At 36.7% G+C, this 21209-nt stretch overlaps 3 protein-coding genes across 4 annotated transcripts; all 3 read right to left on the reverse strand.

The window, feature by feature from the left end:
- Nucleotides 1-354: 354 nt before the first annotated feature.
- LOC141819773 (pumilio homolog 1-like) lies at nt 355-8548 on the reverse strand. Its single transcript, XM_074707024.1, has 11 exons — nt 8244-8548; nt 7449-8137; nt 3942-4443; nt 2957-3512; nt 2737-2878; nt 2556-2663; nt 1363-1575; nt 1162-1272; nt 813-1007; nt 564-738; nt 355-495 (listed from the first exon to the last, which is right to left on the reverse strand). The coding sequence occupies exons 2-11, from the start codon at nt 8121-8123 to the stop codon at nt 452-454; spliced, it is 2721 nt and encodes a 906-aa protein (XP_074563125.1). The 5' UTR covers nt 8124-8137; nt 8244-8548; the 3' UTR covers nt 355-451.
- Nucleotides 8549-10342: 1794 nt separating this feature from the next.
- Nucleotides 10343-12468, reverse strand: LOC141819788 (WAT1-related protein At5g64700-like). Of its 2 annotated transcripts, none has more exons than XM_074707042.1 (7): nt 12272-12468; nt 11758-11820; nt 11495-11611; nt 11176-11413; nt 10898-11056; nt 10634-10785; nt 10343-10514 (listed from the first exon to the last, which is right to left on the reverse strand). In XM_074707042.1, the coding sequence occupies exons 1-7, from the start codon at nt 12466-12468 to the stop codon at nt 10385-10387; spliced, it is 1056 nt and encodes a 351-aa protein (XP_074563143.1). In that variant the 3' UTR covers nt 10343-10384. The 2 variants fall into 2 exon arrangements, with proteins under 2 accessions (XP_074563143.1, XP_074563144.1); XM_074707043.1 differs by having other exon boundaries at nt 10507-10559.
- Nucleotides 12469-12669: 201 nt separating this feature from the next.
- On the reverse strand, nt 12670-14934 carry LOC141819787 (WAT1-related protein At3g30340-like). The gene is made up of 6 exons (XM_074707041.1): nt 14707-14934; nt 14501-14563; nt 13814-13930; nt 13327-13717; nt 13100-13251; nt 12670-13010 (listed from the first exon to the last, which is right to left on the reverse strand). The coding sequence occupies exons 1-6, from the start codon at nt 14928-14930 to the stop codon at nt 12845-12847; spliced, it is 1113 nt and encodes a 370-aa protein (XP_074563142.1). The 5' UTR covers nt 14931-14934; the 3' UTR covers nt 12670-12844.
- Between the last annotated feature and the right edge of the window lie 6275 nt (nt 14935-21209).

Consider the following 21209-nt stretch of genomic DNA (forward strand, 5'->3'; position numbering starts at 1 on the left):
CAAGTAAAAAATATATTTTTTTAAATTTTTGTTTAAATATTTATAACAATGCCTTATAAATTAAATTATAAAAAAATACAATAAGAAAATAAACACAGAAATCACCAGCCAAGGAAGAATAAACTTGACAATGTTTCGAACAGCCATTGCTGAATTAAAATTACAAGAGTTCTAAAGCCCTTTTTTTCTTCTTCTTCTTTTACATTTGATGGCCTCATAATCTAAACCCTAATAGACAGAGCCTGTCGCCATGTTTTGAACTCCTCCTACAGTAGCCAAATATACACATTTTTAAGTATGGAAAACTTGGCATTCAAACAAAGCCTCAAGCTCAACCTGTTTTCTTTTTCAAAAAATTTATTTAGAGTGAAAAAGAAAAATTAGAAAGCTGGTGAAACTACTCTCGTTAACTGTACAGAATTTCATCAATTCCAATCGACTGAGATCTCTCCTAAGCAGCATAAGACGACGAAGACAGTGCTCCGATGTGCTTTTCTGTAAAGAGAACGATCAGCTCAGTCATAGAGAATCAAGATGTTAAATGGATTGCATGAGCAATTTACCTCCTGTCGCCACTAGCTTCTCCACCCGTGCAACGATGTGCTTGCCGTATGTGTATCTCTTCAAACCATTCTGGTGAACTTTGATGCGTTGGAGTATAAGTTCGCGATTTTTATCATCGCATGTCTCGAGAACCTTTTGTACTACATAGTTACCGAATTGATCCTTCATCATAGCCTGCCAATGAGAATTGCAACAGGTATGTATGACTTCTTCGAGTAGTTGAATGTAGAAAATGCATCAGTGAGTACCTGCAGAGGTTCATTTTCTTCAGTGGAACCAAGAATCTCATTGATCAAGATTTGACGTTCCTCCGGGGTGCCAAATGTCAGACACTTTTCGACGACATTGGAAGCGTATTTTTGCTGGCTCATCTTAACAATCTGTCCAGCAAGCTTGCTGATTATATCCGATCGCTCTTCTGGTTTACCATATTGCAGAACATGCTATTGAGAAATAAATCAATAAGGTCAGTAGTCATGGCAAATGCATATGCTAACGTGCCGTTAGAAAATAGGATGTCTAGTTTGTGCCTGAGAGCACATCGAGAAACAACACAGATAACAGAGTTAATAATGCTAGAAACGTATGATAACCTACTTGAATAACATAATTGCCATACTGGTCTTGTGCCAAATTACAGACAGATTCCATGATCTCCTCCATCATAATACTCTGAACTTCTTGATCATTGCAGTGTTCTAATACCCTCTGCGAGCATCAAAATGAAGTCATAAGTTGGCCTGCTAGATTGCAGTTTGGGCAATTGATTCCAGATGCCGTTGTCTGAGGAGTTCATACCTGAATTACCCGACAACCATATGGGTGAGTGGAAAGGGCCACAACATGACCGAAGAATGCTTCTATGATAAATTGAATATTTTCTTGAGGAATGCATTCGATGCATTTCTGGATTACATGGTTTCCATTCTGATCACGAACACATTTCATAACATGTCCATTAAGCTCTAGCACCATTTGAGCCTTCTGTCCTATATCAACTACTTCCAGAGCCTGCAAAATAACACAAATGTATGAGAACAATTCAAGTAAAGGAGACAACAAACTGTATTTCTTCCCGGTTTTAGCTTATACAATTGACAAGCAGCTAGCCGGCTGGCTCATGATGATTAAGTACATCCATGACCTCTCGTATATGTAACTTGCTACCTTTATGAGCATTCTACTTCGCATCAAATACTACAAGCAAAACTTACTAGGTTTTTGCAGATGCATATGAGTGGAGCCATATTATTAACTCAAACCTTCCCTTAATTATTGATGAATCAGAGAGAGTGAATGATTTTTTTTTAAGGGGACAAGACTTAACATTGTAAGGTGCATAACGATTAAGAGTAAATGTTATGATTTGGCAAAACCTGATTATTGATATCCTCATAACCAGAAATATGGTTATGCACATTATTTGATCCATCTCTTGTACACTCATTGCAAACATGGTGGAAAATTTCTATAATCATCGACTAAACCTATATGAACAATGAATACGGATACCTACAAAATCTAGAGGAGATTTGTTTCGGTTGCCAAAATATCATAATATTCAGTCTATAGTTTATGATTGAATCTTGGATCATGTGTAGAGTTTGCTATGTTTGTGGTTGAATCTCGCAGCTTCAATCCTGTATCTGTTCAAATTAGGTGCTTCAACAACGTCCATTTTATTTGGAGTCTAGTAACTGAATGGTCAATTAATTGAATCTAGCAAGTTTAAATTATCAGCAATGTTGTCAATTCAAAAGTTTTATTTAAGGTGTTCCCACCATATCCTAATAATTAGAGACTTTCCTTATAGCTCTTTGTACAGAAATATTCGTTATAGATGACAAAGCATAGTCTGAAAGGTGAAATATTCATGTTGTTGGAACATAGGCAGTGGAGAACGTACACCAATGGGAAATTAAACTTGGTCATCCAATTGCTAAGCACTATCAAATCAAAAAACAGACAGAGAAAAAAAGGTACAGACGAACCTTTTGAATTACTCTACAACCATACATTTGAAGACTGAGACGCAATACATAACCAATCAGCTGAATTGCAAGTTGATTTCTCTGAATTTCGGTACCATGCTCAAAGAACTGCCATGCAAGAAGCAATTATAGAAGTGAGAACCACTTCATTAACAGTTAATATGAATAAAGAAAAACATACTTTTTGAATGACATAATTTCCAAAAACATCAGTCATCAAAGTATGCGCGCTAGAGATTATTTCAGGAAAGATCAAGTTCTTGTCTTCAATTGAGGCAGTTTCGAGTTTCTGTTGAATGAAACGACTTCCAAGGTGATCCTTACTAGAAACACAAACAAAATGTTAGTAATCAAATCACAACTATGTTCATCAGAACATACAGAAAACTAGGAAAGGGCACCTGAACTCCACAGCATGACCAACTATATCTGAAAGTTCAAATAATCTGGTTTTGTTGCCCTTGAATTCTGGTAACAAAGGCGAAGAATAACCTTCTCCAACTGCACTGTTCTCTGGGAACCATGAAACGTTGGATGCTCCTGTTTGACTTCGAGCTGTGGACAGCATTTGGCATAAGTGCCCATTATGTCTAATTGGACTTACAGAGTTCAAGAGAGTGTGGGTGGCAGATGGTATTTTACTTGCTGGATATGGCATGCCCATACCAAAACCATGATTTCCGTATAAACTATTATCTAAACCATTAAACTTGCCTAGGTGAGGTACACCATATCTGCCGTTCTGATTCGTATGCACACTTCCCAGATATGCATTCTGGTACTCAGGCAAATCCACGTGTGATGGACCAAGAAATTTTCCTCCCAAAGAAGGGCTCAAGTAGCCAGCAGCATGTGCAGGATCTGCATTGTCCAATGAATAATGCCCACCCACTGACTCCATGGATTGTCGATGGTAACCAGATTTCAACTGGTTATGGATTGTAGTAGGTTGGCCTTCTGCACCATGTCAGTAATGCCAATGCATTAGGATAACCCATAGGAGCAAGGGGGAGGAAGAAGGGAACTATCAAACTATTTGATGCACGCATATGAATGTGAATGGAATATCTTATAAAAAAAATATTTGCATATTTGTTACATGCATATAGTTAAGAATAGATTAAATATACTATTTGAATGGGTAAAAATGAATGAATAAATAATAGGGAGAAGATGTCAAGCGAATTAATGTAAGGTATTCCATGATTTCCAGCATGTTATTGATGACAAAATCAAGAGCTTATCGAAAATGATGTTGACTATTAATCCAATTAACTAGTCTTAGCAATGGAAAATTACTAATAAGTTGTTGATTGACATCTATATCATTGGATGCTAGCTCTGACAAATTCATAATTGCAATCATACCAGATTAATTAGACATACCATTTTGTCCAATAAGTCGATCTAGTGGATTTATTAATGTGGCGGAATCTGATTTGTATAGATGGTGACCAGAAACTGCTTGGTTGTGTGCAGACAGGTTCAAATTCAAAATAGCTGCAGCAATATCATCGGAATTGCCAATTGTAGATGCAAAGTCACGTATGTGACTTGATCTAATGCCATTGTGTATATCAGCATCCTCATTTCTCACTCCAACAGGTGGGAGGGAGGGGCTTGGCAACCTTTGAATCAATAAAGGATTAGTATTTGTATTTCTGCCAAGAGGAGGCTCCTCTGCTGCTCCACCAGAGGAAACAACACTTCTCACCCTAACAAGGCTGGGCGAAGATGCCCTGAATTGTAGACCATTTAAACCTTCTGATTCATCAAGATTTGTCAGCTTGGCATCAGAGAGTCTTCCAGAATCAGCATTTTCATATGCATTGCGACTGACTGGGCGTGAAATATGTCCAGCAACAGGAGTTGGATGAATGAGTTCTTCCTGGACAAAAAGGAGTATGCAAAGGTAAGGAATTAAATTCATGCATCAAACAATAATCATACATCCATAACATAGGTGAAATGAAAGTGCTACAAGAAGAAAAATCATAACTAGAACTACATTGAATTTAAAAAAATGGAAAACAAGATGAAAATTTAGGTGCCTATTCAAGCACTTGTTTGTCATTTTGATTATTGAATTTCAAACAAAAATAAAAAAGTTAACAAGTGACATTTTCAACATAACCTAGAAGATAATTGGTGCTAAATGGGGAGAACAGTGGTCGAGTCATGAGAACTACAGCAGTAGATTAGCAGATCTAGGCATGTAGATAGGATTAAGATGATGAACGATGGACAACAGCATCATTACAGCAAGATAGTTGTGGAAGGAGACTACTGGCTGATGCAAAAGAGGTTGATGGAGTCAATAAAGGGAAGAGAGGAGAGACAGAACAGACAAAATAAATCCATAAAAGCTAATTGGTAAACTAGATGAGGTACCTTTTAACAGAAAGTAGTATATTTATGAGCCCACTAACTCCACTACATGGCACAGACATTACTAGTAAATCCACTGCAGCCACCGAATAAAGACACTCATAAATACTAGATTACTTAAAAATAATTCTGCTGATTAGCTAAGTTCCTACTGCATCAATAGCCTGTGTGGCATGATTCACAGTACAAAGGTAGCTTCCACGTAAATCTCCATAATACATCAATTGAAGAAAAATCAAGAAAAACCACCATGGGCATCTGGAAGTCAAATAGATGTGCTGAACTCATAGGGGAACTGCACCAATAAAGCTCCAGATATGCAAGTAACAGTCTTATAATTTCCCTTCCAAGTCAAAAGAACAAATTCTTGGTCGTTAAAAAAAATCTTCGCCAAAAAGTTCAGCAAAACATTCCACAATATGGAACCACAAACAGCTAAGAACGAAACTTCTAGGATGATGCATGAACGTGCAAAAAATTAGGCTAGAAAGAAGTTCTTTTCACTCTTGTTTCATATGAAACAATGTCACAGGGATGTACATGCTTGAACATGTGTATATTTTCACAGTTTTTAATTTATTTAATGACTTTAGCATCTATTTCATCTGATAAAGTTGTATCTTGATTTAGGATAGTGATTCAATCAAGGTTAACTCAATAAAACCCACAGTTTGGTATGCCATAGAATGTTAATGTGATTTATAAATTAAGGATGATGCCAAAGGAATGTCACAAGTTTGAAAATGAGGCAAACAGTTTTTCTTGTTTCATCTTCATTGATGACTTTCGCATATCTTTGTTCATAGCAGTGTTTTCATGACTGGTATGTATCATAATAGTTTAGGATATAGGATGGTAGAATTACATGTCATTTAATCAGGGATGGTTATACGTTGCCTTGTTTGGTATGTCAAACATAGTCAACGATGCTTGCAAAATTAAAGATATCTAGGAATGCACATATTATATGTAAATTTGCAAAGAGGTAGTCTACAATCACAATCCTATCAAAAGTGATCAAGATCCATCCACTTTGTTGAAGTTAAGGGAAGTTAGAAGGTGAAAATGAAAACAGTATGCCTTGGAGAACATATATACAATTCTTTTGGAATCTTCCACCTCATAAGACAGTGCTAGACAGAAGATTTCAAGTACAATTTTAGCAGTCAACTAATTGTTTAAACTTTAAAGTATCTTGTCCTCTGATAGTTTTTTTTTGTTTTGCAGATTTGAAGTACAGAATAATGAATTGCTGCGATAATTGAGTTCTAGTACACTTGTATTTTTAAATTCTACGTTTTTCAAGTAAAAAAATTGTCATATCAAAAGAGTTACAGTTCATCTATCTGAGTATAATTGGCAGATCCCAATTCATGAGATTCAAAGTTTAATCTATAGAAAACATTATATAATAAAAGAAAATATATGTAGTGAGATACAATTAGAGATTTAACTCACATATATGTCATTTATAAATTGTGAAGTTGAGCCCTCAATACCACCTTTTCAGGGGTCAACATTTGGTTCATTAACATACTGCGTTGTGTGAACTCTTGTATTCCCAGACAAAGGTTCAAATTTCACAGAAACTTTATGCTTTGCATATTTCACAGAAACTTTATGCTTTGCATAGACACTTGAAAATTGCAAAAAAGAAAAAAGAAGAACAACAAAGGTATATTACTTGTAAATCTTTACCGTTTGTGAAGAATTTGTTAAAGAATCTATTTTAAACTTTAACAAATTGGATTTGTTCTTATGATCTGATTGTGTTATGATCATTTTTACTCACTTTAATGTATTTGTTTCTTTTAACTAAGATAAGTTGAATTTTTTGTATTCAAACTTCAATTGGCATTGATTACTTTTCTAATGGTTCTCTATGAAATTTTATAATATGCTCATCCTTAGTTTTATTAAAACCTCTTTTTTCTCTCGTTTTCTTTTTGCGAAGTTAAACTTCGAGAGATTACTGTCATGGGTTTCCTATATTTCTCCCTCAATCTTATAATCATTTCTTTGGGTAATCATTAATCATATAAAATTTATAGTTCTTGCCAGAAACACAACAACAAAACTGGCAGATTGGACAAGCATCTTGCATAATTGCAGACCAGAACTTGAACCCATGCTACAAAAGCGGCCTGAGCTAGAGCACGCCACAAACTATAATACTTGTGCTTTATTGATTATCCGGAAAACTAAGCCCCATATTACTGTGTGTTTTATTATTATGTGAAACTTTTCTTAAAAAATTGTAATAGCTTCTCGGATTCGCGGCAATTATCATGTTATGAATATAACTGAGAATAGTCTAAGCAATACAAATACAAACTAACTAACAATGTCACTGAAACATGACCATGGATGCCTATAGGCATCCAATCAACTACTTATATTAGTGACAATTATAGAACAGGTTCTTGCTGAATATGCGGGATGGACAACAAATTGAACAAATATGAAATTAACAGGGGAAGAATGGGTTCGGAGAAGTCTAATTACCTGTATCACATCTGCAAAACTTTTCCTTCTTGCACCGAGTCCAACATCCTGCAAACCTATAAGACCATCAGTATTCAGATCAAGCCACTCTCCCGACTCCCTATTGTAGTGATTCTTTGGCTGCAATAGTCCATTGGGCCTCGGCATCTCCACTTGTCCATCGTGCTTTGGAAAGCCTGGCTGTGGTGAAAAGGGGGAGCTACCGCCAACTTCAGTCTCTGCAAATTCTTTTCTACCACGATGATCACCAATTCCTCCAAACAAGGATGCCCCCGAATGAAGCCTCTGTCTTGCACGCCAATCCTCCTTTGATATCGCCGGGGGCGGCAATCTCGGATTTGATTTCGCATAGGAATAGTAGTAAGCCAAGTAGGCCGGGTGTGACCTCATCTCCTCTTCCGAGGGCCTAGTCGCAGCGTCACCACGGTGGAAACCAGGTGGCTCGGTAAGGCCAGAAGGCCCGTAAAGGCTCCTGAGGGCGTTTACTGATTCATTGATGGTGGGCGGCGCACTGCCGCTCCGGCAAATATTGAGCTCGTCCGCATCCAGATCAAACAAGTTTCTACTCTGCTGCTGTTCCCAACGCAAAGCCTCGATGTCCCTCTCGTAATCGTCGTCCACGCTCCCACTCGAAGGGGCTACAGGCGCCATCTTCACGGGACTCCGCGTCGCCATCTCCAAAACCCCAGCTGCAAAAATTCCGCAGCAAGTGCTGGATCGTCAAAGGTGCAAAAAAGGTCGATACAGGACCCGCAAAATAAGCAACAATGGTGAAATCCGACACAAAAATCCCACCTTTATGAGATTCACCTCATTGGATCGATCTTAAACAGAGTCAATCGCGATTTTTTCTTCCAAAACACAAAATTGATGGAAACAGTCATTCCATATTGAATCGTAAACTAGAACCGGAGAGCTGATTCCGAACACAATCAAGAAAAAAACAAAGATCAAAAGTGTTCCCTTTCCTAATCGCCGCAGGCGAAGGATCGAATCCAAGAAGTGTAACAGGAGAAGAAAATTACTAATTCTTAGAAATTCAACAGAATTTGGATTAGAGAGAACTGCTAGGGAAAGCAAGGCGGCGCAAAGGCGAAGGAGGGAAGAACAGGGAGGGAATGGGAGGAGAAAGGGGTCGGACGAGGCATTATAATTGGCCGATCGGAACCGTCCGATCGATCTCGGACGGCATGCGATGCGTACAGCACGACCTCCCTCCTCGCCATTATGCTGATGGCGCAATCTCATCCGTCCAATCGGCAATAAGATTCTTAAAATTTTATTTTTTAAAAAAAATATAGATTAATTTAGTTAGTTCAATTTTATTTAGGATTTAAGATATCGATTTAATTGATTAAATCGAATAAAATGTCATCAACCGTTTGTTATATTTTATAAGTCGATTGCTGATCTTAATTGCAATTTAATCATGATTAGATTGTTCATATCGATTTGACGTCAAAAAAATTATTATTTTGATTTTTAATCAAATTAATTAATTATTTTTTGATTCAATTTATTTAATTTTTATAAGAAAGTTCCATCGGTTGATTAAGTTCTAACAATAATTAATTTATTCGATTTCAATTTAACCATTCAATCAATTCGATTATTAATCAATTGCTCATCAGTTAGGTGTTTCACGCTCAAGATTACTAAAATAAAAATAAAAAAAATATTGAAGAAGATGAAAAATATTGAAAAAAAAAAAGATAAATTATATAAGAGCAAGGTTTAGGTTAAGTTCGACTCACTAAAATTTGAATCGTGTAAAATCGAGTTAAGTCGTAGTTGGGCTATTCCGTTTTACATTTTAGTAATTGATATGTGTAACTATAAAATGTTATAAATTTATAATATAATATAACATACAAATTATAATTAAATAAGTTTATAATCTATGTTTTTTATGTTTAAAATAATTAATATTACTAAAAAATAATTATTAGACAATTTTTGTTTAAAATTTGTTTATTATATATATATTTATTTATTTATTTATTTAACTCAATTGTTGCATAATTTAAACTAATTACTAATTAAAAGAAATCTTCGTTCGTACGCTTTAAGTTGACTACAATAAATTATTAAAGGAGAATAAAAGAGATATGTATTATTCTAAATAGTAATGAAATGAAAATTAAATTTTAAAAGGTGCATTACTAAATTAAAACATATTTTATTCAAAATTAGTTTAAAATTATAACTGAAATAAATAAATAAATAAAGTCTTAAAAGATTTTGGGATCCCATATGAAAATGGAGACATCTAGTGATGAATATTAAAGAAAAATAATAACATAATACCTTATTTATCTATAAAAGAAAAGATGAATTATATCGAGATAAATTTTCTTATTTACATAATATAAATATGATCCGTGGATGGATTTAGAAAATATTTACGACCCTTTGGAACCACCATAGGCAACTCGCTATCATAAATCACTCTCATGACTAGACAACAAATTGCAATCGTGAGCTCAGAACTAAGTCATTATGCCATGAGTTAGGGTGGCATGAGCTCACAATTAGGTCACGAATCTTATGTCAAAAACTTGCAACTTAGCTACGAATCACAAACGTGGAGCCCACAAGCTCTAGCTTGGCCACAACTTCCGATCAAGAGCTCGGGTTTCACCGTGAGTCAAAATCGGAGTCGGTTTATGTCCTCTCGAGATGTTTTCCACTATTGATTCCTTTCCTTCTTTAGGTAAATAAGGGATAAACAAAGGTTATAAATGAATGAAACTCAAACATAAACTAAAATCACCTCCCAAAATTAAAACACAGAACACAAAAAACAAATATTAAAACAAAGTCAAAAGTGTGATTATAACACACTGAACGTGTGGGAAAATACTTTTGTTTTTTTTGTTTTTATTTTTGTTGTTTTCCAAATAAATTTGAAGGGTGAGTGCAGCAATCAATAAGACTTAAGTTGGAAGCCCATCTTCAAGCTGTTGCTCATCCTGAAGACTGCTGTTCTTCAGTGCAGAATGCCCTTTTGTTCCCCCCCAAAGAAATGCATAAACTCCTCCAATTATCAAAATTGCACCCACCAAACTTCAACATCAACATACAAAAAACAAAAAACAAAAACAAAAAAGTCTTAACTTAGATAGAGAACATTTTCACCTAATTAACTTAACTAAAAAAAGGGAAACAATTAAGTCTGTAAATACCTTCCGACTGTGACTTCTTCACCCATAAACATTGCTTCAGCAATGACTGTAAAAATGACTGATAATGGATTGAAGACTGAAGGATATGTCGGACCTCTTCTTGAGACTGCCCATGAGATCAAGCAATATGTGCATCCAGAATTCAGAATACCCTACAAAATATTAACAATCAGTCATTGTCGTATGACTTAATGATCACAGGTTGCATACAATATAAAATAAAACTGCAAAAAAAAGAGAAAAGGGGAAGAAAAAATAACTCACTGAGTAAAATATGGTTAATAAATTTAAGTTGAAATCTAACTTCCATGGCCTTGAATCTCTGTCAAGAGCTACTCCTATGAGCATTGCCATGAGGCTTCCAAACAAGCAAGTCAACATTGTTGTCCAGTACTTTGAAGGAAACACTTTGAAGACTTTAACCTACACCAAGAGAATGAATTCATGGGTGATGGAGGGCTAAACTAATCCTTCTAGCTCGATTGCGAATTCGATAAATGTAGTTTGATAGTGTGTTCGTAGATAGCTGCTATATATACTACCTGAACAATGAACCAAAATGCGAAGCTAAAGTTGCTTCCTATCAGCAAGAGACTACCACGAAAAATGTTTCGCTCTGCGACTGCCTTAGCCTTGCTCTCAATTCTGTGAAGGTGAAAGGCCCTTATGTGGAAAGTTTTACCTTTGTATAAACTAACCACCATAGCTCCACCTACTGATAGCAAAGTGCCAAGAACCTTCATTTTCCCTGCTTTACTGTTTAACTCTAATCTCTCAAATCTGAAGTACAAAACAAATGAGTAAATAAGCATGATTAAAACTATGTAAGAACTCAAAATTTTTGATAATTTTAACAATTACCCAATGATGAGTGCTATGATGAAGGTGACAATTGGGATTAAGTTCAAGTAATTCACTGCATATGAAGCACTTGTGTATTCTAAAGCATAGTAGTACAACCCCATTGCCATCACCACCCTGAGTTAAGCATCAATTAGTTGAGAATAGTTATCAGATATATATATTTTTTGTCAATTAGTTGAGAATAGTTATCAGATATATATTTTTTTTGTTTTTTAAAAAAGTAATTTTAGGTTGGAGAGGATAAAGTCAACAGTAGGTACCCAAACAATGCATTGATGAAAATCCAGAAGAGAGCTGAGTAGGTCAATTTATTCTTCATCTCCCTGTAAGAAAGAAAAATTAAACCACTAAGAACAGTGTAATGATCAAATAGAGATGATGTTCTTGCTTGTTTGCTAATGTCAATCTTATCCAAACAGTGTACTATTTATTTACTGCAATAATTGAAATCCAAGACAGGTGTATGAATCCCTTATAATTCTCGAAAAGCTGTTTTGTTTTCTTGTGTGTCCATTTGTTGCTTGCAAGACTATGAAGCTAGTTTTCAGCACTTTATTTGCTGAAAAATTGTCTTGTTTTGAGAGATATAGTTTAGACATGAGCTAAAATGAGATCGAGCTAATGAAAGTAAAGACTCTTTTGAGTCATATGAGTTTGCCATCCTATAAAGCTACTTTTGATCTTCCTCCTCCTCCTAATGAGCATTCACTAGTTAAAGCCTACTAAAAAGAAGGAAAAAGGAGAGCATGGTAGAGTATTCAGCAATGCACAAACCTCTCGAGAAAGATAGCGAAAGGAGCCATGAAGAGAGCCCCTACCACGTTGCGATAGCAAAGGAGACTGAAAACGGTTGTCGTGCCGCTTGTCAAGATGACTTTGGAGAGCAAGAGCATGCCCATGGTGAAGAGTTGAACCGCGACCATGCCTAGCGGAAGCATTATGTTCTCCAAAGCTCGAGTCTCACTTGCCATGGCTGAATTTGGGTTTTAGAGAGATTGGGAAGGAAAGGAAAGAAGGGGGGAGTTGAGCCTCAAGCAAATGATAGTCTTGGAGTGTTTGAATTGATATGTACATCTCATCCATGTTTGTCAAAATAATTGAAGTTGAGTATTAAACACAATTTTCAGACTTTGTGTTGCAATTGGCAAACTTCCAAAAACCAACTTACCTCGTTTTCTCCACAATAGAATTATTTTTTTCTTTATATAATCTTAAATGCTGTCTAAGAACTTGTTAACTAATTAAACCTTTGCAATTCAAAAGAATATGCAAAGTGATTGGCTAGAACATTACATTAAACAAGAGCCTCTACAAATTGCAGTTCAAATGATACACTTGCTCACTGAATCACACTGTTTGCTGCTGCTGCTGCTGCTGCTGCTGTTTGTTCTCCTCTTCGTTGCAGTCCTTTGATTTGGCCTCACACTTGTGCATCTGCGTCTGATCGCCGTCCTTGTTCTTCCCCCACAGGAGGAAATAAAGTCCGGCGATCACCAGAGCAGACCCCAAAACGCTTCATTTTCCAAAGAGATGGAGGGATCAGTCGATGGCAGTGAAATGGAAGCTCGATTGGAGGTGCATGTGTTTGATTAGTATACGTACCTTCCCAAGTAAAGCTGCGTGTGGAAAAGCGATGTGTCTATGACTGCGACGAGGATCTGGGTGAGAGGAGTGAAGGCGGCGGCGAACAGAGGGCCTCGTTGCTCCACGCACCAGGACATGGCCAGGAACCCTACGCCGGATCCCACCACCCCCTGCGACGTGTAGAATATTAATGGAGATAGCGATCGATTTGAGTTGCAGTACGGAGCTAGCTGGCTGTTGCTTACTGAGTATAGCACCGTCGCGATGGCTAGTTTGGACTTGAGGAGCCACACGGAGAGGCCTCGCTGGAGGCCGAGGCTCAGCGCCGCCGCCTGGAGGAAGCTGATGAGGAAGGTGAGGGCGGCGCCGGAGTAAATCGCGGGGTATTTCTGCCCCACCTTCGACTGGACTAGGAACCACGAGGCGTAGCAGAGGCACGCGGCGAACAGCGTGCAGGTTGCCATCGCGCGCTGCCTCGAGCTGTAGGACGCTCCGCCGGCACCGCCGTTGTTCGCGCCGGCGGCCAGCAAAGCCGCGCCTTTGTACAGCGACAGGACCAACGCGCCGGCGACGCAGACCAATGAGCCGACCGCCTTCGAGATCCCCGCTGCATGCTTCAGATTCAGAGTCTCCAACCTGCAACAGCACAAATCAAATCAACAAAATCCAAAAACAGAGCAGCAGAAGCAGCAGCAGCAGCAACAGTAACAGAAATGAGAGATGGGTCCATGCCGGAAGAGCAAGGCCATGAGGAAGGTGAGGACGGGGAGGATGTTGGCGAAGGCGCAGGCGAAGGTTGCCGACGTGTACTGCAATCCGACGAGGAAGAGGTACTGCGTCAGGGCAGCTCTGCAACACAAATCCAACGACAATATCACGAATCAGATTTCGCTGCGCAGGCTTCGGATGAAAATTTTCATTTTGCCCTTCCCCCCAAACCTTTACCTGCTTTTCTATTTTTCCCTTATAGTTTAAAATATTATATTTTGACCCATACTTTATAAAACAATTTTTTTAAAAAAAAGTTTAATGATTTTAAAAAATGCTAGTTTAAAATAATGAAAATAGGATTAAATTATTAGTAGTATTTTGCTAAATTTTTTGTAGCTAAGAAAAATAATAATTTTTTCATAAATATTGATATTGAAACACCCCTAATATTTTTCTTTCTCTAGTAAAAATATCTCTAGAATTAAAAATAGATATTTTAGCAAGATATCTTAATAGTAAAATAAAACCATCAAATATTATTTAAAAAATACTATTAAAATATATATGAGTGATATTTTGCTAGTTTTCTTTAGCAAAAACTATACAAATAAAAGATACATGTTTTTTCTTTTACAAGGCATAAGGGTAAAACAACAAATAGATAAAGAAGAGGGGGCAAAAGGTAAAGGTTCCACGCTAGCTACTTGCCCGAGCGCTGCGCTGAAGAAGAGATGCAGGCAGATGCTCTTCGTCAGCTTCGGTCTCATCTTCCTGATCAGACGAAGACGACGAGATATCAGATGATGCATTGCGTCGGCAGTTAAGAATTTCTCCTCAATTTTCAATTTTTTAAATATTTTTTTTGAATTAAATGCAAACTAGAAATAATTCTTGCTGTTTGAAGGCATGCGAACCTCTCGCGGAAGTAGGCGATGGGCGCCAGGACGACGGCGGCCACGAGCTGGCGGAGGGTGATGATGGCGAGCCGGTCGGTGCCGGCGTCGAGCGTCTTCTTGATCATGATGTTCATCACGGCGAAGGCGGCGTCGATGGCGAGCATCACGGCCACCACTCTGCCGCGCCGCCACCAGCCGCCAACGACGCCTTCGCCGCCGCAGAGGAGCATCCCGGGAACCATGACGTGGTTGGGTCGTGGGAAGCTTCGCCATGGCAGGGAGGGGTATTTAAGCTCGCAGGGGAGACTGAGAAAGAGTCTAGAAGAGAGGGATTGGGGTCGACATCACGTCATGGCTGTAGCTTTTGGAGATAATTTAGGGCTTGCTTGCCACAATATAAATATTCACGGAATATAATATAATAAAAGCAAATGACGTGGCAATACCATATTGGTTGCAAATTGCAATTTCGATAATTGCAAGTGGCCATGCTAGGCACCAAGGCTAGGGGAGAGGAGGAGAGAATAAGAAGAGATCTAATAATTTAGGGTGTGATCGAAATTCAGACATCAAACGGATGGACCGAGAGGTAGAAAGTTCTAGTTACTACGAGGCCTTTTAGAGAGAATCCAATAACAAAGTCATGAATAAATTTGAACAACTCGTTAAATTAAACAAGCAAGCTTAAACATATATGTATTCAGTTTATTAATATTTGTAAACAATATTCATGAATAATATTCATAAACAAAGTTTGTGAACTATGTACATAAATAAAACTCTTATCAATATGCTAAATAAATAAAAAAACTTTCAAAATGAACAAACAAGTTTGTATTATCAAGCTCAATTAACAAACCGAATAAGTTTAAAATGTAAAAGTTTCAGATAATCAAATAAACTTAAATTGAGAGTTAATAACATTTAAACTAATCAAACTCAATCTCATAAAAATGGAATCAAGTCAAACTTGAACCATCATTATATTTCAATAGTTTATTTTATTTTAGGTTTGACTTAGCTTGACTCAATTATCTTATCAAATAGGTTTAAACACCATAAAATTTCACTTGACTTGACTGTTTATCGCCTTAGATGAGATGAAAAAGAATAAATTTTGAAAAAAGGAAGAGTTTAATGCTCAAGGGTTGTAAGTCCTTAAATGAGATGAATTATCAAACTCAAAAAAGAAAAATAAAGCTAAAAAGAATCACAAGAGAGAAGTTTGTAAATCTCTAAAACCTAAAACTAGATTGTAATCTTTCTTCGTTAAGAAAATATAGAATTATTAAATATCTTAGAGATAATATTCCTACCTTCAATTATATTACAAAAATCCAAGTTAAAGAACAACTTTAGGTAATGGTTTGGCATCTAGAATTTAGATTAACCACAGTTAATTTCTGATAAACGAGTAGTTAAGTTTTATGTTGCTTAATTGATTTTATTTGATAAAGGTAATTGAGTTAAATAAAATGAACTGAGCTATTAAAATAGTTGTTCAAATTTGATTTAATTACAAGTTTAGAGTTTGACTAAATTTGACTTGAACTTGGTTTGTTTGACTTGAACTTGTTTGATTATTGAGCCTGATATTACAAGCTTCTTTATTCATTTTGAGTATTTTTTTTATTTATTTGCAAGTCTAATAAGTGCTTTATTAATGAACATAATTCACAACTTTTATATGTGAAAATGATTCATGCATACGTCCAAATTTATTTAATTAGTTTAAGGAATTATTCAAATTTATTTATTTAATTGATATTGTATGTATTTAATGAACATAAATAATCCCTTACCTAGGCAAACGTAGACTTATCACACTATGAACAATTTGACGTGGCCATAAATTTTTATCAAACGATAAAAAAAGAAAAGATACATGAATTAGATATCCCCTAATTAGTCACATTCAAGGATATAGCATTCATTGTATTGTATGTCGATTGTCAACAGCTATAAAAGGAAACTTGTCTACTACAAGTAAAGTAAGATGATAGCTTTCGAACACCAAAAAAGTTAGGGTTCTATCAAGGATGTGGAATGGGGATTGCTAACCTTTTTTTTCCTTGTAAAGAAACAATGTGTCCATTTTACATGTCGGGAAGTGCCGCGCGCAATGGACTAGCATGTTTGATCCGTTCATCCAATCAACAAATTGCCCATTTTTACGTGTATTTTCTACAAATGACACCTTAGAGGCAAGGTTGAATTCGAGACCCACTAGCTCTTCAATTGCCCTGTTGCATTAACATGGAACAACATCAAATTAATATGATGGGCACCACTTGCTTATAACTTTCATCATTTGCGATCGATGAGTGAATTATCGACAAAAAGGTGACTAATTATACAATCTTCTTTTAGAGAAAAGGCGAACAAAGCATGGTGGGTGAGGGATCAAGCAACCGATGCCATGGCGTCGATCGTTAAAAGAAAATAATATTGCCAAAGAGAACAAACAAACAAGGAAGCTTTACACAAAGGAGAATGTAAAGCTAAAGGTTTCCAATGTGGTCACATTTCTCCTTTGCCTTGTGGATTATTACAAAAGTTGTGAAATAATGATTCATCCTAAACCCATGTGATAGCTAAATATACAGTGATTTTTCATAAAGTTGTATCGTAAGGCATCTAGAGAATGCATGATATAGAGAATGGAAGTATAGAGAATGCATGATAAACATGAGTTGATCGACTTGTCCATATATGAGCACCTGAAATCTTATCATTTTCATCATAATCAATGAAGTGATCGATCAAGGTAAGATATCCGATGCCTCTTCACAGGATCGGATAGTGCAAATATATGGGGGAGGTAGAGAGGTGATATATGGAGCTAGGGTGAGCAGCGAGGAACATGACATGATCCTCTGGAGACCAACTGTGGATTAAGATATCGCATGAGTGGTGTAACATCTGTCTGTAAAGTAAAGGCTTCAGTACTCCCAATCCTTTAAAGCTAAGGCAGACTTTAGTCAGGAAAAGGAAATTAAGCTCGAACTGTTCCTGCGTCACAATCATGGACAAACATGTTCAATCACAGCGATCGATCAGGACTCCATGTTCATGCATATATGTAATTGCCTCATTGCTGATTCACAGCTAGCTATAGCACATCGATCGACCACTCACAATTGAGTCAACCAAACCGTCCATAGTGAAAGTTACAAGAGATTCCTAGCTAGCTAGCTAGCTAGCTCTTTCTATCTGGATCAGTGTACTGCTCAGGATGTGCGAGTAGTGACGGGCCAATTGAGCAAGCCAGCAGACAGGGCGATAACGTTGTCATCATCGTCGTCGTCATCGCCTTCCGGTTGGCCGAGATGAGTGCCTTGAGGTTGAGGGAGAGACAGTCGTCCTTCAACCTAGATATATATATATATATATATCTTTCTGTATATCATTAATTTGGACTAATATATATATTGTATATTAGGTTGTCATCTTTCTTTTTATAACACAAAATGGTGATGATCAGCTAGGTGAAAATTTGTAGTCTTATTGGACATCGATGACGAAGTTTCCTCTGGTGATCTGATCAGACCTGGATGCATGGATCGATCGGATCGATACGCATCGGAGGGCGCACGTTTAGGGTTTAGGTATAAAGTTATCATGGATAGAAATAAAATAGTAATGAAGAAGAAAAAAGTGGTAGAAATTAAGATTAAGGTTTGGTATAGGTGATCAGGGTTCACTATAGGAAAACCTCGAATTAGCGACAGTTTTTTTTTCCGTTGCTAGAATTAGCGACGAACTTTAAAGTTGCGTCGCTAATGGTGAAATTTATAATAAAAATTTAATTCCGTCGTTAATTAACGATAAGTATTTAAATTCTGTCGCTAATTAGCGACGGATATTTTAATTTCATCGCTAATTAGTGACGGAATTCTAAATACCGTCGCTAATGTTAACAATGGGAAAAAAAATCATCGCTAATTCCGTCGTTAAATTATGGGATAGATTTTTTAGCGGCAATACGACCGAGTAGCCCTAATCTAGCGATGGATTGGCGACGACGTTTTAATTTCGTCGCTATTTAGTGACGAATTAGAGACGGAATTTAAAAACCTTAAAAAGTTAAAAAGCCGTCGCTATTTAGCGACAGAATTAAAGAATTCTGTCGCTACTTGGCTACGGATTGAAAATCCCGTCGTTAAAATCGCAAATTTATGTCTTCTTCCTGATCCTTTTCTTCTCCCTGTGCACTTTTTCTCCTTTCTTCTCTCTCGCTCGCTCGCCCCGCCATTCTCAGCTCCAGCTGCTCTGGTCCTCGGTTGCTCAGCCTTCTCACCCCCATCATTCTCGGCTCCGGCTTCTGGTCGCTCGGCCTTCTCTCCCCGTCGTTCTCGGCTCCAGCTCCGCCCGCTCGCTTCGTCATTCTCAGCTCCAGCTCCGACCGCTTGCTCGTCGTTCTCAGCTCCGGCTCCCGCTTCGGTTAAGGTAACCCCTCCGATTACCTTAGTTTAGGGATGAACAATTTCTCACCTCAGTTGGTAATTACATTTTGATGCTTAAAGGATAGCATTAAAACCCACAATTTTTCCAACCTTGATTTATCAATCAATATAGATGGCTATCAATGCTAGATCAACTTGCCCTAGCCTTGCGAACATGAGGAAAAAGATAGGCAGAAGGGGTGACATTGCGATCCTAGATATCCTTGTCACCTAATAAAAGCACATTTGCATAGGATGACTATGATGATGGCTCAGACGGATTAAAGGAGAGAAAGGGAGGGTTGAATAGACACTAATCTAAAATTAAAATTCATCTTGCAAAATAGGAACAATGAAGCTTGTTAGCAGTGTAAGGTGTGTGGATTTGGTTGTCGAATCAATGAAAAATGAATCAACACAATACATTTTATGTAGTTCGGGACCTTGCTCTTAGTTCATGGTCTATTGATTCGACAAGCGAATCACTAACCTAAAATTAAAATTCCTCTTGCAAAATAGGAACAATGAATCTTGTTAGTAGTATAAGGTGTTTGTGTGTGGTATAAATTTGGTGTTGATTAAATTTGGTGTTGAATAAATTTGGTTGGAGATGAATTTGCTTGTGATGGTTTAGGGCTTATATTAATCTTGATTTTGATTAAAATTTACTTGTGATAGTTTAGGATTTATAGTTATTGATTACTAATTATTTTCACTCGTAAGTAAATAATAACGGGATATTTAAATATGTTTATAAGTAAATAATGAGTTTAATTCATTAAGTAAATAGTAATAAGTTTAATTTATTAATAATGACTAAATTAATTAGATAAGTGGATTAACTGTGCTAATGAATATGGTAAAACAAATTAATTAGATAAGTGGATTAATTTATTTTTTAGAAGGTTACAATATAATGTATATGAATAAAGTTTGAATGTACAATAGATTAGACGATAGATTTACTCGAGCTGAATTTTATGCTGTAGTTGAAGAGTTTGTGAACTTTGCTAAGAGTCATCCAGAATGCATGAATGGTGCAGAGTTATGTTGTCTGTGCAATCATTGCAAATGTCGAAATAAAACTTTTCGTGATGAGGATACCATAAAAGTGCATATCTGTAAAAATAATTTTGTTCCAAATTACTACAATTGGTACTGTCACGGGAAGCCTTATATTTCTCATAGAATTGGAATTTCGACTGCTTCTTCATCTGACACAACTATTTTAGAGGAAAACATCGCTAATGATCATATAATGCAATCAATGATTTATGACGTAATTAATGTAGTTGATCCATCTAATATAGATGAAATACTAATACCTGTAGTTTAACAACTATATGACATATTAAAGATCAGTGAAAGAAAAGTGTGGAAAGGTATTTCATTCTTGTGAAGAGACATATTCAGCATCTGACACCCCTAAACCCTAAACACCTGCATGCAGTTCAACAACAATTAACGTTAATTAGGATTAAATACTAAAGATTTATAGAGAATCCTATTCTTGTGAATTGCAGGTTGCAAGTTAATTGTCAGTGGATCGTACGTGCATGGCCAATAATAACCCATAAACAATATTTGAGTTAGAGTTAGACCACGTAGATTTTTTTTTTGGCGATCTATCTAGGTGTCCGGGCTTTGTCGAATTAATCTTGAAGTTAGACAAATATTAATTTCTTCTTATTTCGTCAATAAATTTAGAACATAACTTAAATGATCTCAGATTCTCTATTGTGGTTGTGTCTGGTTAGATCATTTAATCGTAGATTGTCGATATATTATATTTTGATAAACAATATCTCAGACCCTGTCTATACTATTACGACAAAACCCATAGCTCATCGGAAAGTAGACCAATAGTGGTCGAGAAGGATGCTATATATGTGAAACGAGAATTCTCTGCGTGGGTATGCAGTCCATTAGTCGTCGAGGAAGAATCGAATTGAATCGTCATCATGAAAATTCTAAACAAGTCAGCCAACCCAAACCAAGGAATTCGGTTAGGGACCTAATTGACAGTTGAGACTAGTCAATCATGCCTAAGGGTTTAGGGCTTAGCCAGAAATGGCG

The sequence above is a fragment of the Curcuma longa genome, unplaced genomic scaffold (genome assembly GCF_044706935.1).
Source record: "Curcuma longa cultivar G26 ecotype Majalengka, Jawa Barat unplaced genomic scaffold, ITB_CL_G26_1.1 utg18532_np1212_1030455_RagTag, whole genome shotgun sequence".
Classification (NCBI taxonomy): Eukaryota; Viridiplantae; Streptophyta; class Magnoliopsida; order Zingiberales; family Zingiberaceae; genus Curcuma; species Curcuma longa.

Bases quoted from the DNA above. Each gene is read 5' to 3' on its own strand.
- LOC141819773 (XM_074707024.1), bottom strand. From the start codon at position 8,123: ATGGCGACGCGGAGTCCCGTGAAGATGGCGCCTGTAGCCCCTTCGAGT. The intron at 1,008-1,161 runs GTAGGTTATCAT...ATTTCTCAATAG, and splicing joins ATGGCAATTATGTTATTCAA to CATGTTCTGCAATATGGTAA. The intron at 739-812 runs GTACTCACTGAT...TCTCATTGGCAG, and splicing joins AAGAAAATGAACCTCTGCAG to GCTATGATGAAGGATCAATT.
- LOC141819788 (XM_074707042.1), bottom strand. From the start codon at position 12,468: ATGGCAAGTGAGACTCGAGCTTTGGAGAACATAATGCTTCCGCTAGGC. The intron at 11,057-11,175 runs GTAGTATATATA...CTCTTGGTGTAG, and splicing joins CATTTTGGTTCATTGTTCAG to GTTAAAGTCTTCAAAGTGTT. The intron at 10,786-10,897 runs GTGAGTTATTTT...AATATTTTGTAG, and splicing joins TATTAACCATATTTTACTCA to GGTATTCTGAATTCTGGATG.
- LOC141819787 (XM_074707041.1), bottom strand. From the start codon at position 14,930: ATGGTTCCCGGGATGCTCCTCTGCGGCGGCGAAGGCGTCGTTGGCGGC. The intron at 13,931-14,500 runs GCAAGTAGCTAG...TTTGTGTTGCAG, and splicing joins TTCTTCAGCGCAGCGCTCGG to AGCTGCCCTGACGCAGTACC. The intron at 13,011-13,099 runs GTACGTATACTA...TGGAAAATGAAG, and splicing joins ACGCAGCTTTACTTGGGAAG to CGTTTTGGGGTCTGCTCTGG.